We start from the raw sequence: 15,282 nt of genomic DNA, 5'->3' as shown, positions 1-15,282 counted from the left end.
ATACAGTAGGTATAAATTTGGTGAACACTACCTTAGCCAAGAGATGAACATTATCAATAACAGAACAAACCAACATTTTAGATCTCTGGGATACGATGTAGTGAGAAGGACGCAACGTTGCTTCAGTATTATTACTGACAGAAATAAACAACCACATCTTTTCACAAGGAAGCATCCAAGTTGAGAGTCTCCTATTTCACAGTTATGACCACAGGGAGCATAACTGACCAAAGGTCCCAGCTGCTGCTCTTAAATCCGTCACCACGTTCGCATGGAGGCCAGTCTTGCCCCGATTGCTCCTAGTCAACACAGCAGGGATCCTAAGGCAGGCCATTTCTTGGAGACCAGGATTCCTCTGTCCAGTGACCTTTTTTCAAGGACTCCCTGACAGCCTTGAAGGATTTTACTTAGATTACAAGGCAGTCTAGGATGATTTACCAAATCTTTCTTCCAAATCTTCACTCAGGGTCAGACTTGCACCATGAGCTCAGTTCTGCCAGCCTCCCAGAGCTCCCTGCCATTTTCTCTCCGATGTTTTCCCTAATAAAATATTTGTTCATTAAAGTCTTTCTCAGCACTTTGCCATCTAGTTCTTGGACGACCAGGACAACCCCCAAACCCTAGAAACATCCCTTTTTGGCTCTTTCTAGTAACCTTCCTTTCCATATGGTAGCCACTAATTTGTAATGGTGTAGATTCACTTAGCCTATTTTGTACTTTATGTAAATGGAGTCATGTAATAGGTACTATTTTGTGTTGGCTTCATTTGCTCAACAGTATATCCATGACATTTATCCATATTGTTGGGAGTGGATAACTTTGATTCATTTTCATTGGTGGATATTATTGCAGTGTGTAAACATATCAACATCTATTTATTAATCCCATTATTGGTGGGTATTGGGTACTTTCCCATTCTTCGCTATCACAGTTAGTGGTGATGTGAGCAACCTAGAACGTGCCTTGTGCACTTGTTTGAGGGATATTTCTGTGGGTGGAACCAAAGGGTTATAGGGTATATGTTCAACTTTGGTAGATACAGTTGACCCTTGAAGAATGCATGGGCATGAGGGATGCATCTGAGTCTTTTATTCCGTAGATGTTTTTAAAATATCTCTCACTTTTGGCCCATTAGTGGTGCGTTTGGATTTACAGTGTTTCTTAACCTTAAAATAGTCCAATTTTCCGATTTTTTCTTTCACGGTTTGTGATTTTTTTGGTCTTAAGAAATTCTTCCTACTCCAAGGCAAAAAGGCTGTTATCTTACGTTTCTTTCCTAAAGCATCATTGTTTACATTTCAAATTTAAGTCTGCAGATCTTCTGGAATTTATATTTTTGTATCCTATGCTGTAATGATTAATATTTTCCCATATGGATATCCAGCTGACTGAGAACCAATAGTTGACCCTTGGACAACATGGGTTTAAACTACACAAGTGCACTTATACGAGGATTTTTTTCAATAGTAAATACTGCACTACTACACGATCCAAGGTTGGTTGAATCCTCAGATGCAGAATTGCCGATTATGGAGAAACCATGTACGTACAGAGGACTGACTATAAGTTATACTTGGATTTTCAACTTAGCAGAGGGTTGGCACCCCCAACCCCCTTCAACCCTAGTTCAAGGATCAACTGTATTAACAAGACTTTTCCCTCTCTGCTGCAGTGTTCTCTTTCTTTTTTCTTTTGGCCGTGCTGCGTGGCTTGCAGGATCTCAGTTCCCCGACCAGGGATTGAACCAGGGTCACCACAGTGAAAGCGCTGAATCCTAACCACTAGACCACCAGGGAACTCCTTGCAGTGTTTTCTTTTTTTTTTTTTTTTTTTTTTTTTTTTTTTTTTTTTTTTTTTTTTTTTTATGCGTTACGCGGGCCTCTCACTGTTGTGGCCTCTCCCGCTGCGGAGGACAGGCTCCGGACGCGCAGGCTCAGCGGCCATGGCTCACGGGCCCAGCCGCTCCGCGGCATGTGGGATCTTCCCAGACCGGGGCACGAACCCGTGTCCCCTGCATCGGCAGGCGGACTCCCAACCACTGCGCCACCAGGGAAGCCCTGCAGTGTTTTCTTTTTACACGTTGTTATAATGTCTGTTTCAACATGGATTTTGATGTCTATTATCTTGTCTATCCTTGAGCAAACACCAGACTATCTTATATTGTAGATTTATAGTAAGATTTAATGTGACTAATATCTTTCTTTTCATTCTTCTTTCAGATTGTCCCAGCTCTTCTTTTAGCTCTTTGCTTTTCCACATAATATTTATAAACATCTCATCAATCTCCAAGGGAAAAAATGCTGATATTTTTATTGGGGTTTGATTGAGCCTATAGATCATTTTGGGGATTGCTGATATCTTTGTAATATTGAATCTTCAAGCCATGAGTATCATTATTTTTAAGAATTTCTCTTGGAGAAAAATTAAAGTGGATCCCATGTAATAAAATGTACATAAATAGACTCCAAAATATTTAAAGGACCTACGTGTGAAAGGTAAGTCTAGAAAGTTAATTTTTAAAAGGTAGAAATATATTTTTTCATCTGAGGAGTTTCAGAAGCACAGATATTAAGAAATTATTTTTTTATTATCTTATATTTTATAATTAAAGATTTCTATTCCATGAAGAACACAATAGAAAAATGTTAGAAACACGTGCCCAATTAGGAAAGGATACTTGTAATTGGTAAAACTGAAAAGGTATTAATAATCAGAATATGTAATAGAAATGAGGAAGAAAATGATAGCATCCACATTAGAAAATGGGGCAGAAGGTTTAAGTAGACATTTATAGATGAAGCTACCAAGCATTTGAAAAAAAGATCAAACTTATTTGAAATCAGAGAAATTTAACTAAAGATACTACTATACATTTAATACACTAGCAAAACAGGGTGATGAGTCGTCCAAATGAAGGTAAGTGGTTGCACAAAAACCTGACGTGCAACTCTTGGTAATCTGGACTTGGTGTAGCCATTCAGGAGGTCAATCTGGCTATATTATTAAAGTATACACATTTGCTATGAAATAATTTCACTCGGGTATGTATTCCAAAGAAATTCTCAGATACGTCTATAAACAGAAATGTAAGAAGATGTTTATTTTATTGTTATTGGTGTGGCAGTTGGAAGAGTACAGGTAAAATGTGGGTGCAGAAAATGGAATTCTACGAAACAAATTAGATGGATGGGTGAATCTTAAAAATATACTCCTGAATGAAGGAAATAAACACCAGAATGAATTTTATGACACAATATTATTTATATAAATTGAAAATATACACAAGTGCACATTTTGCACAAGAACACACCCAAAAGAAAACACATCAAACAAATTAGAATGGTAGCTTACGGGGTAGAGAAGGGAGTGGAGGGTGCCATAGGGAACAGGAGGTGAATAAAACTTTTAATCATGTTACCATATTTCATCATTCTATATCCAAGATTTCAATTTACTTGTAGTGGAAAGAAATCCTGTGTGCTATGTTGGCTTAAGTCAGGAATAGTTCTTGGAGGATATTTTCCTGAAAGAATTTGGAACAAATTTTTGGAAAAATCTTTGTTTATACCATGGATGATCTTTTTTGTTTCGTTTTTTGTTTAATTTTTGTTTTTGTGGGTGTGTGTGAGATCTACTTTATTTTGTTTTGTATTTCATTAATCTGATCTTATTTTTTTCCATCTGCCTTCTTCAGTTTTATTATTCATTTATTAACTTCCTGAGATGGATGTTTTCTGAATCAATTTTCAACTTCCTTTCTACTTTAATATATGCTTTTGAGGCTCAACATTTCCCTCTATATATGTGTTAAAATCTCCAGATCCAATTATGAATTTGAATGTTTCTCTTCATGGTTCTGTCAATTTTTGCTTTATAAAGTATGAGCTGAAGTTATTAGTTTCTGATAACTTGAAACTTTTATGACTGTGAAGTGTCCCTCCGTATGTCAAGTAATGCTTTTTTTTCCTCCTTAAAGTTCACTTGGTCAAATATCAATGTCACAGATTTTATAATTACAGAAATAACTTGAGACCTAGGATGTTGATGTCTGTCTCTAGAAAGGATTTTCACTTGCTTCTGCACGGGTTGTAAGATACTAACAAAACACGTTCACCTTTACACAATTTCAGGGAATGAGGTGTTTTGGCGTTTGGCTTCAGTCCCTGCCAAAGAAAGCCCAGCTTCCTTCTCCCCTTATTCCAATGGTGAAGCTCTTTGGGGTTTACCAGGAAGCCTCTGTAGCTGGTAATGCCTTTATGTCGCTTAGCCTCTTGAAGACGTCCAAAATTCTACTGAGCTTGTACGCCTTTCAATGAACAGAATCTACACTCTTCTGAGGCCGACACAGTAGACGTGTACACACACACACACACACACACACACACACACACACACACACACACACACACACACACACACACACACACACACACACACACACACACACACACACACACACACACACACACACACACACACACACACCCCTTGTGGGACATGTAGTCCAGAGCTCGTGCCGGTAGACACACCCGCACCCACCCTTGCATTCTGGGACATGTAGTCCAGAGCTCGTAAACTCGTGTAGTCCCATATACTGCAGCTACAGTAACGCCTCGCTGTAAACGTTTCCCCGCGGAATTCTGGGAAATGTGGTCCAGGAGCTCCGGGTTAGTCGCAGGCACTTCCGCCCCAGGAGGACAACGTAGCAGCCATCTTTTGCCTGATTATGGTGTTTCAGGTCGGCTCTTCACGACCCATTCAAGCTTCCTCGACATGCGCCTGGGGCCAACCTTTCCAGACCTTTCATTTGTGGAGAAAGAGGAGGAGCGGCTAAAAGCGGAGGTTTGAGGGCCTAGAGTGGTGATATACGTCCCCCGGGCGGAGCTTCTTTGCGTTTGGTAACGTACTCGGGATGGGGTGGGCTCAGGTCGTGCCTCCTGGGGTTTGAGGGTCTCCCCGGTTTTCTTCACCCCTTACCTGACCCCGTCCCCCACGTATGAGCTAGCCCTACCACTTCATACGAGCACATTGGGTGAGTTGCTTTACTCCTCTGTGCCTCCGTTGCTGTTCGGTAAAAGGGGGAAAAAAGGAATGCTTTCTTAATATACTGTTGTGAGAAAAAACGAGATAGCACAAGTAAAAGGTCTACAACTACCTGATACATTGTTGTTATTAATACTACTCTAATAAGGGAGGCACCCATTTCGCAGCGGGATTCTGTGAGCCCAGGAAGCTGAATTGTCCTGGACTCCTGGCTTGTTTTGGAAGGAGAGGACTTCTAGCTGGTACGGGGGCGGAAGGGGCTGCGGTATGAATTATTGGGGATGGAAACACAGCCCTGGTATTTCACAGTCTCCTTTCCTTCTCCAGCCCTGACTTCTCAAAAAGCACTGCACGGAGGAAGAGGCAACAGAGCCCTACGTGAGTAGGACTTGGCATTCTTCTACTTATGATGTTCATATAAATTGTAGAACGTGTGGGACGTGGGTAACGATTATAACTGAGCCTTGGTCACTAATTTCCATTCTAAAAGCTTTATGCAAATGAACACATTTCCATCAGGCAGTGGCTCTGTGAATTGGTACTGCTGTTTTCTCTACTTTAACGATGAGGAGATGGGGGCAGGGAACACAACCCTGTTGGCCCATCCTCCCCCAGATGGTAGGAGGCAGAGCTGGGGTTGGGACCCAGGCAGTTTGAGTCCAGCACCTGAGTTTGCTAATCCCTTTGGTATATTCTCTTTGAGCATAGGGTACTGGCTAGAATCATATCATGAAAGTAGGTTGGGACCTTGAGAGCAAGATTTAGGCTATTTTATGAGGTTTTTTTTTTGTGGTATGCGGGCCTCTCACTGTTGTGGCCTCTCCTGTTGCGGAGCACAGGCTCCGGACGCCCAGGCTCCAGATGCGCAGGCTCAGCGGCCATGGCTCACTGGACCTAGCCGCTCTGCGGCATGTGGGATCTTCCTGGGCCGGGGCACGAACCCGTGTCCCCTGCATCGGCAGGCGGACTCTCAACCACTGCGCCACCAGGGAAGCCCTATTTTATGAGTTTTTAAGATAGTTTTCTCAACTGGGTCATTTATTTTATTTCAAATAATATGTATATCATAGAAATAGTATAATCATTATGGAAAAATGCGGATAAATACATAAAGAAAAATTTTAATTATCTATAACTTTAGGTTGTAAAGATAACAGTTGTTAATGTTTTAGTGCCTTTTTGTCTGGTTACTCCTTGTGTATGTTTCTGTGTAGTGGAGGCTGTTTTGTGTGGGACTGATGTTACACTGCAGTGCTACTCAAATTGTGGTCCACAAACCAGCGGCACTGGCGTCACTTGGATAGAAATCCAGCCTTGAGCCCCATTCAAGACCTTCTGATTTATAATTTCTGCATAGGGGGCCCAGGAGGCTGCGTTCCAACAAGATCCCGCAGTAATTCACATGCACGTGAAAATTCGAGAAGCCCAAGAGGGTCTTTTCTGGAAACTGAGGCCGAGCAAGTTGACCCTGCTGGGTGTCACAGATAAAACTGAGCTGGATTCACCAAAGCCCTACTTAGTCCAATGATTTTATTCCCCCACTAGTTATTGTCAACTGTCAGGGCCCCTTTCAAAATCCTGAATTGAGCAGAAGACAGCTAGCAAGTGTAGAGTCAAAATGCAGGTCATTAGAAGTTGTGAAGATATATCTCTCCCAGGCTTTGGGGAGTGGAATCATTGCCATCTTTTGTACTAGATCGAACCCCGGCCCCCTGCATTGAGAATGTGGAGTCTTATCCACTTGATTCTTATCCACTTATTTGTTAAACTCCCATTTATTTCTTAAACTTTCCTATATTTATTATGATATAATTACAATTCAGATTCCTGTCTCTGTTAATTTGAATTAGGTATGGACTGTCAAACTATTTTTTATTGTTGTTGCAGAATCCTGGCTTTTATTAGTTCTCTTTACCTCTGTGCATAATTGTCAAAACGGTACTTCCTGTTTAAAAAGAAACAACGTATTTTTATACCTTTTGTAAAAAGTTGTCCACGTCAATTTAAATATTGTTGTTGCAGTAACAAAATCTTTAGGAAGACAAGCAGAGCTTTTCAGAAGTCTAAAGACTCTCACATAACAGGGCAACGACTGTGACCTCCACATGTCTGACAGTGTTCTGCTGGTAGAAATCACATCTCTAAGGATAATTTCTAACTAAAATATCATCTGCTTCACCGCAGTTGCTAAGAAATAAGAAACCCTGACGATGGTATTCTCAGAGCTTTCTACCTTTCAACGATCTCACGAGGTGGATGCCATTGTTCTCCCCCACCTGCAGATGACAGAACTGAGGCGAAGAGATGTTAATAACTTGCCCAGGATGACACTGCTAGTGAATGGCGTAGCCTGATCACAACCCATGCATATTGACTCCAAAACCTACTCTTACTTACATGGTCTCTGTTTACACCATACCCAGAATAAGAATGACCACTGTGGAAGCTGCAGGCACACTGTGAGGGGGCCACTGTGTGTGGATGGGCAGGTCATTCCTCACACAGCCACTGAGAGGGGTCACGGGGGCATCTGGTATCCGTGTGGGGCTCTGCTCATCAAGCATAATCAGCTGTAGCCACCCCGAGGACTGGGAGCCTTGGTAATTCACAATGAGCACCACGTGGGTTAGTGACTTTTTTTTTTTTAACCAGTTTCCATTGACTTCTTTCTTCTTTCCCTGTCTGTCTTGCTAGGACTCTGCACTTCCCCAGAAGGAGAGAGAAAATGAGCACATTCCAGGTGAGTAGAGCTTGCCTTTCTTGCTGTTAAAAACGCCATTTTTGTACTCAGACTGGACACAGGTTTTCCTCTTTTTTTTTTGATTGGAGTATAGTTGATTTACAATGTTGTGTTAATTTCAGGTGTACAGCAAAGTGATTCAGTTACATATATATATACATATATTTTCAGATTCTTTTCTCTTATAGGTTATTACAAAATATTAGGTATAGTTCCATATGGATTTTTCTCTTTCAAGGAGAGTCTAAGCATATGAGGACCTGAGTATGCCATGTGTGCTTTTTAAAAAATTTCTGTTACATTTAATTGGTTTCGGTTTTAATTTTTGTTTTATTTCATCATTTTTTTATTTCACAAGTAAAAGAAAAATTAAGGGAAATGAAGGACATCTTCCACTTTACTGCTTACCTGCTTACAAATTAGCTGCTTTTATATTTCTGTAATCTCCTCATCATATGTATTCATAGCTGTGTATTTATAACATAGATACAGTTTTAAATTGTTTTTTTCATTTAATACTAGCTAACATTCACTTTTAATTGCTTTATCATGTTCCCACAAACTTATACACCTATTTTTTAAACTATTCTTTATTCACAGACATTTAAAGATTTTTACTGTTTTAGGAACACTACAGTGACAGTGTTCCTGATTTAACCTTTTTACCAAAATATCTGTTCTGAAGAATATTGCCTCTTTTTGCCCTTAACATACTAGGTTTAGGTATTCAGAATTGAAGAGGTATGTTTTATATGTGGTGCCTTGGATATTTTTTGGTAGAATATCCAAATACAGCACAGCACAGCAGGATCAAACTGCTGCTTCACGCAGAAAAAATAACGTATTGTTAGAAGTTTTCTCATGACCAGAGTTAGATTCAGTCTTCCTCATGTTTGAGTCAGACCCTTTGTGTATTTTATTTACTGGTTTGTTTCTTTTTCCATCTTATTTTTTTTTCTAATCAGAGTAATACATGGCCTTAGTTTAAAAAGTCCAGTGGTACTTAAAGCACTTGTCACTGCATAGACACCTCAGAACAATTGTATAAAGAGGTGCTTGGTTTCACCTTTGTTTTAAATATAAAGAATAGCGGTTGTGAAAAAAGGAGGAACCAACTCAGACTCACCCAGAAAACCAAGGGTCTGGAGTCAGAGTATTGCATTCAAGCAAAAGACAGAAACGGGGAAAGAGAGTTTTCATTCAGAGACCTGGCATGGCCTTTTGGTTAATTTCCACCTATAACACTCCTTCTCAGCTGGTTCCCACCTCAGTGAGAAAGCAGGTGCCATCAAATACTGCTGGGACTAAATTGGTAACTGTTTCTGGGGCGCTTGGCAATAATTATTAAAAAGTGAAAGCTTTTTAGTTCAGGATCCAGTGGTTAGAATTCTAGGGAGTTTACTTATGAGTTGTCTGAGAGCCCCAGGTAAATACACAAAGCTTTCTGTTTCATAGCCGCACGTCTGGTGAGGCTGAGGAAAGTCAGTGTGTGGCATTGGCAGGATGGAAGGAGGGGGTGCTGGGGAGTCTGCACACCGCACAGGAGCCGGAGCAACTTCCCACCCTCCTCCTCTCCTCGGGGCTGCCCCTCTTCCACTGGCCACTGGGTATAAGATTGAGGTGGTGTTGTTTGTCGTAGGAGGCGGTGACTTTCAAGGACGTGGCCGTGGCCTTCACAGAGGAGGAGCTGGGGCTGTTGGACTCGGCCCAGAGGAAGCTGTACCAGGATGTGATGGTGGAAAACTTCCGGAACCTGGTCTCAGTGGGTGAGGACAGCCTTTCTCTGCGAGTGTCTTTGTGACCTTGGTGTTTCAAGGCTTTGGGCCTTTTGAGATGGTTCCCTGAGTTTGGGGACCTGACTTTTACAATTCCTGTGGGACACGAGAGGATGTCTTTGGTCTTTCTAAACAGTGTGTTTCAGGTCCTTTTCATTTATTTTGTAAAAGAACTGTAAATCGACAGTATGTTGTTGTACCTTGTGTATTCTTTTTCAGATTTCCCTCCCTGCCATTAGTGGATTATAAAGCCAATTTATTGAGCCCTACGTGTGATTTTTTAATGAAATAAAATAGTATAGAAAATATCAGAGTTTCTTAGGAAGAGTACAACACATTGCAGCAAAAACTGTGGGCAATGGCATGAGTGGTGTGAGAGCCAGTGGGAAGAGATTTCATGAAAATAGACATTGGTTAGAAATAGGTCATTCAAGGTTCGTTGTAGTAATGTATACTTCTACATGTGTATCTAGGTTGTGAAATAAATGCTGTTTCTTCAATGGGTCATGATACAAAGTTTGAAAAGCACGGCTTTCAATATCTTGAATATGCAGTTGGAACTCAAATTTCTAGTAAACTAGCTCTAGCCCGTTCATGTTAACTTGTGACTTTGCATGTTCTCATTCTTCAGATGAGATACAAAACATATAGAAAGAGAAGAGAGGCTTTGGTTGATGAATTCAGCAACGCAGATAGAAATTTAGGTAAGAACCAAGCAGTTGTGAGTTCTTGTGGTTAGCTCGCTATCTGTTTTGCTTCTCACCAGCCCTGTGCTGTCCATCACCTGGTCCCAGTTGGAAATCTCTTTCCAGGATTATTGCATAGTCTTTGTACTGGTCACCTGTTCCCACCCTTCTCCTCCCACAGTTTGTTCTTTAAGTGGCAAAGTGATCTTTTGTAACTTTAAGTCAGGTTATGTTCTTGTTTCAAAATTCTCTTGTGGCTTCTTTTACTTAGAATAAAAACCAATTAAAGTGGCTTCTAGAGTCTTCTGTGGGTTGTTGTTCATTCCCCACCACCTCCCTGAATACACCACCTCTCCTCCCTCTTACCCTGTCTTTTCCAGACCTGCAAAGGATGCTCCTCCACAGAATGTTTTCCTTGTCCTTCTCTCTGCCTGGAATACTCTTTCACCTGTAATCTTTTAGGCCTCTTTACTTCTTTCAGTCAGTCACCTTAAAGATGATGAGAGGGCTGTCCTCTGACCACCCTATGAAAAATACAGTCCTCTCTTTCTTACTCTCTCTGCCCTGTTTTGTTTTGTCTCTAAGCGTTTCACTCATGTACATTTTTGTTCACCTGTTTCTCACCTCTCTTTCTTCCACTGGAGGGTAATCCAGGAGTGGAGGAGGAATTTGGTCTGTTATGTTTATTGCTCACTAGCCTCAGTGCTTAGCATAGTCTTGGTACATGACAGGGACTCTTAAATATTTCTTGAATAAACGAATGAGTTAATGGATAGAGAAATTAGCCTTCCATGAAAATAGCTAGTAGGCGGTGAACAAATCCGAGTGAATAAGGGATATTGCCAAATGTTGTTTTGTCTTCAAATGAATTCCTAGCCTAATTCTAACTTCTCAGGTGCCCATGATGTGTGTATGTGTGTGTTTGCCTTTCTGTACAAGTTGGCCCTCATCAACTTGCACAAAAAACATGTATAGAACCTGTAATTATAACCAAACTGAGTAAAATGCTTTCCCTGTGACTTTCCTTGAGCTCTTAGTAGCAGAGCATATTCATTTGGGGAGGAAATACTGTTTTGAATGAGGATTCTTATGTCTACTTCTTAGGTAGCTCTCCCATAGAAGGAAAGAAAATTCTATTTCCTTATCCTTTATACCAGGGGAGAACAGGTCTCAGAAAACAGCCAGCTGGTGAGTTAGCCTTTCCCTTAAAAGATTTGCCCCGATGCGTCCCATTTGCTTCCTCCAAAGCCCACCTCACTAATAAGAAATCGATCTTTGTTAGCTCTACAAATATTTTCTGTGTGTGTGTGTGTGTGTGTGCATTTGTATGTATCTTGTAGAAGGCATTTTAGATAATGTCACCTTGAGTGCTTTGATCATTCTTTAATAGTTTCTAGTCTGTTTCTTCTCAATACTTCTCACAAGCTATGGAATTTATTCCCAGCTCACTCATAAACCCCATTCTTCACTTTGGAACTCATTCTTGTTAAAGACCTATGTATCTGTGTCCAAAAATTTTCCATGCTGTTTTTAAAGAGACAGCATTCTTCCCTAGCCTCTAAATTTTGACTTCTACTTGGCAGGGGGAGTGTGGGAACGTATTAGGCAGCACAAATGCCTCAGAAGGATCCAGTGCATAGGTCTTCATGCTTTTTTTTACCCCCACTGATTCTTATAACCTTTTTTAAAAATTAATTAATTTATTTTTGGTTGCATTGGGTCTTCGTTGCTGCACATGGGCTTTTCTCTAGTTGTGGCGAGTGGGAGCAGCTCTTTGTTGTGGTGCGCAGGCTTCTCATTGCAGTGGCTTCCTTATTGCAGAGCACGGGCTCTAGGCATGTGGGCTTCAGTAGTTGTGGCACACGGACTCAGTAGTTGTGGCTCACGGGCTCTAGAGTGCAGGCTCAGTAGTTGTGGCTCACGGGCTTAGTTGCTCCGTGGCATGTGGGATCTTTCCGGACCAGGGCTCGAAACTGTGTCCCCTGCACTGGCAGGCAGATTATTAACCACTGCGCCACCGAGGAAGTCCCGATTTTTAGCACCTTTCATATTTTCCTCAGCACTAACCCCCTTGGTGTACTGCCACCTCTGGTGCAGCCTTTCAACTTAAGCAAAACTGTACTTTCTAGTCCTTTTCCTGTATCTGATACCTGACTTGCAAAAGCTCTTTCGCTTCTCTCACTTGGTTCAAACTTAACCTGGGATTCAGAATTTTAGAGAATCCTAGAAATCAAACTGAGTTCACCTGTGCATGCATTTCTTGAGCCCTGACTAACTGCCAGGCACTGTTAAAGCTGTGAGCACAGCAAAATGCTTGTCTTCATTGATACTGTATTGTGGTAGGAATGACATGTAATTTTTGAAAGATGATTTAAATAGTATGTCAGATGGTAGTCATTTGGTTTTAAATGGGTTTCATTAATGCTAAGTATTTAGGAGTTTAATGGACCATCTCTTGGTTTCTGTTAGTATATAAACGAGAGAACTTCATTTGTCATGTGAAAGATAAGCTGAACCATCCTGAGGTTCATTAAAGTCTCATACTGTGTCTTAAGTGTAAAATCTTGAACCTTTGAACAAAGCTTTCACGTGTCCACATCTCTGAATTCTCTGTCCTTATAGAAGAAAACAATCAAAGTGAGTTGAGGGCCGTTCAAGACAGAGGATCACGTGAAGAGCTTTCCTGCCGGCAAATCTGGCAACAAATTGCAAATGACTTAACCAGATGCCAAGACTCCATGATAAATAGTTGTCAGTTCCACAAACAAGTTGATTCCCCCTGCCAGATTGGGGCAGGACTCTCTATTCAAATTTCTGAAGATGAGAACCATATATTAAATGATAAAGCAGGTGATCCCAGTAATACTGGAAATCCAAGGTTTGCCACTTTGAGAGCCCAAGATTCTTGGAGGAAAACTTCATTGACTGAGTCACAGAATTATCAGAATAGACACCAGCAAATTTCCATGAAAAATAAACTGTGTCAGTGTAAAGAGGATGTTGACACCATCAGCTGGATTTCACATCACCTTGATGCTCACGGAGTACACAAGGATCAAAAATCTTATGGCTACAGTGATTATAGAAAAGATAGCATGAGGGTTTCAACACTGGATCAGAATACTATGATTCACACAGGACAAAAACCTTACCAGTGTAATGAATGTAAAGAAACTTTCACCGATCTCTCCACCTTTGATCTTCACCAGCGATTACACTCGAAAGAGAAGTCTCATATGTGCAGTGAGTGTGGAAAAGGCTTCCGTTACGGCTCGGTTCTTCATATTCATCAGAGAGTTCACGTGGGAGGAAAACACAGTGAGTGTGATGAGTGTGGCAAGGAGTTCAGTCAGAGCCCACAGCTGCAGACTCCTCAGAAAGTCCACACTGTAGAGAAACCGTTCAAATGTGGGGAATGTGGGAAAGGCTTCAGTCGTAGGTCAGCACTTACTATTCATTGTAAAGTCCACACGGGAGAGAAACCTTACAATTGTGAGGAGTGTGGGAGGGCCTTCAGTCAGGCCTCTCACCTTCAGGACCATCAGAGAGTCCACACTGGGGAGAAACCTTTCAAATGTGACACGTGTGATAAGAGCTTCAGTCGGAATTCACACCTTCAGTCCCATCAGAGAGTCCATACGGGAGAGAAACCATACAAATGTGAGGAGTGTGGGAAGGGCTTCATTTGTAGCTCAAATCTATACATTCATCAGAGAGTCCACACAGGAGAAAAACCCTACAAATGTGAGGAATGTGGGAAAGGCTTTAGTCGGCCTTCAAGTCTTCAGGCCCATCAGGGAGTCCACACTGGAGAGAAATCATACATATGTAATGTGTGTGGTAAAGGCTTTACTCTGAGTTCAAACCTTCAGGCACATCAAAGAGTCCATACAGGAGAGAAACCATACAAATGTAACGAGTGTGGGAAGAGCTTCAGGAGGAACTCCCATTACCAAGTTCATCTGGTTGTCCACACAGGGGAGAAGCCCTATAAATGTGAGGTATGTGGGAAGGGCTTCAGTCAGAGTTCATATCTTCAAATCCATCAGAAGGCCCACAGTGTAGAGAAACCTTACAGGTGTGAGGAGTGTGGGCAGGGCTTCAATCAGAGTTCACGACTTCAGATCCACAAGTTGATCCATACTGGTGAGAAACCATACAAATGTGAAGAGTGTGGGAAGGGATTCAGTCGTAGAGCAGATCTTAAAATTCATTGCAGAATCCACACCGGAGAGAAACCGTATAATTGTGAGGAGTGTGGGAAAGTCTTCAGACAGGCCTCAAATCTTCTGGCCCATCAGAGAGTCCACAGTGGAGAAAAACCATTCAAATGTGAAGAGTGTGGGAAGAGCTTCGGTCGGAGTTCACACCTTCAAGCCCATCAAAAAGTCCATACTGGAGAAAAGCCATACAAATGTGAGGAGTGTGGGAAGGGTTTCAAGTGGAGCCTGAACCTCGACATGCATCAGAGAGTCCACACAGGAGAGAAACCATATAAGTGTGGGGAGTGTGGGAAGCACTTCAGTCAGGCCTCAAGTCTTCAGCTTCATCAGAGTGTCCATACTGGAGAGAAGCCGTACAGATGTGACAGATGCAGTAAGGTCTTCAGTCGGTCTTCACAGCTACAGTCTCATCAGAGAGTGCACACAGGGGAGAAGCCTTACACGTGTGAGACCTGTGGTAAGAGCTTCAGTTGGCGCTCCAATCTAACAATTCATCACAGAATCCATGCTGCTGATAAATCCTATAAAAGTGACAGGAGTGGTAAGACCATCAGAGAGCCCACACACGAAAAAATTTCCATAAAATGATTAAAAAAAAAACAAAAAGAACAACCCAGGTGTCATGTGAATTCTTCCAGTCATCAAGTTCAAAAGAAAAAATCATTTGTTTCACTAAAGTCAGTGTTTCAACCATAGCTCAACATGTCCCAGTAGTCAGGAGGCCACACAGCAGAGAACCCTGGTAAATGGTGTAGTAAGTTTGAACTTTGACCTCTATTAAATATTAGGGGAGAAGCCTTAGTATGAGTTTTAGC

General features: G+C 41.5%; 1 protein-coding gene across 1 annotated transcript; it reads left to right on the top strand.

The window, feature by feature from the left end:
- Nucleotides 1-7,762: 7,762 nt before the first annotated feature.
- Nucleotides 7,763-15,055, top strand: LOC136140993 (zinc finger protein 226-like). Its single transcript, XM_065899126.1, has 3 exons — nucleotides 7,763-7,783; nucleotides 9,423-9,549; nucleotides 12,867-15,055. The coding sequence occupies exons 1-3, from the start codon at nucleotides 7,769-7,771 to the stop codon at nucleotides 15,053-15,055; spliced, it is 2,331 nt and encodes a 776-aa protein (XP_065755198.1). The 5' UTR covers nucleotides 7,763-7,768.
- Nucleotides 15,056-15,282: the final 227 nt, after the last annotated feature.

Source organism: Phocoena phocoena, chromosome 20 (genome assembly GCF_963924675.1).
Source record: "Phocoena phocoena chromosome 20, mPhoPho1.1, whole genome shotgun sequence".
In the NCBI taxonomy this organism is placed as follows: Eukaryota; Metazoa; Chordata; class Mammalia; order Artiodactyla; family Phocoenidae; genus Phocoena; species Phocoena phocoena.
The sequence above is the reverse complement of the archived record's forward strand: the minus strand, read 5'-3'. Positions and strand labels throughout refer to the sequence as shown.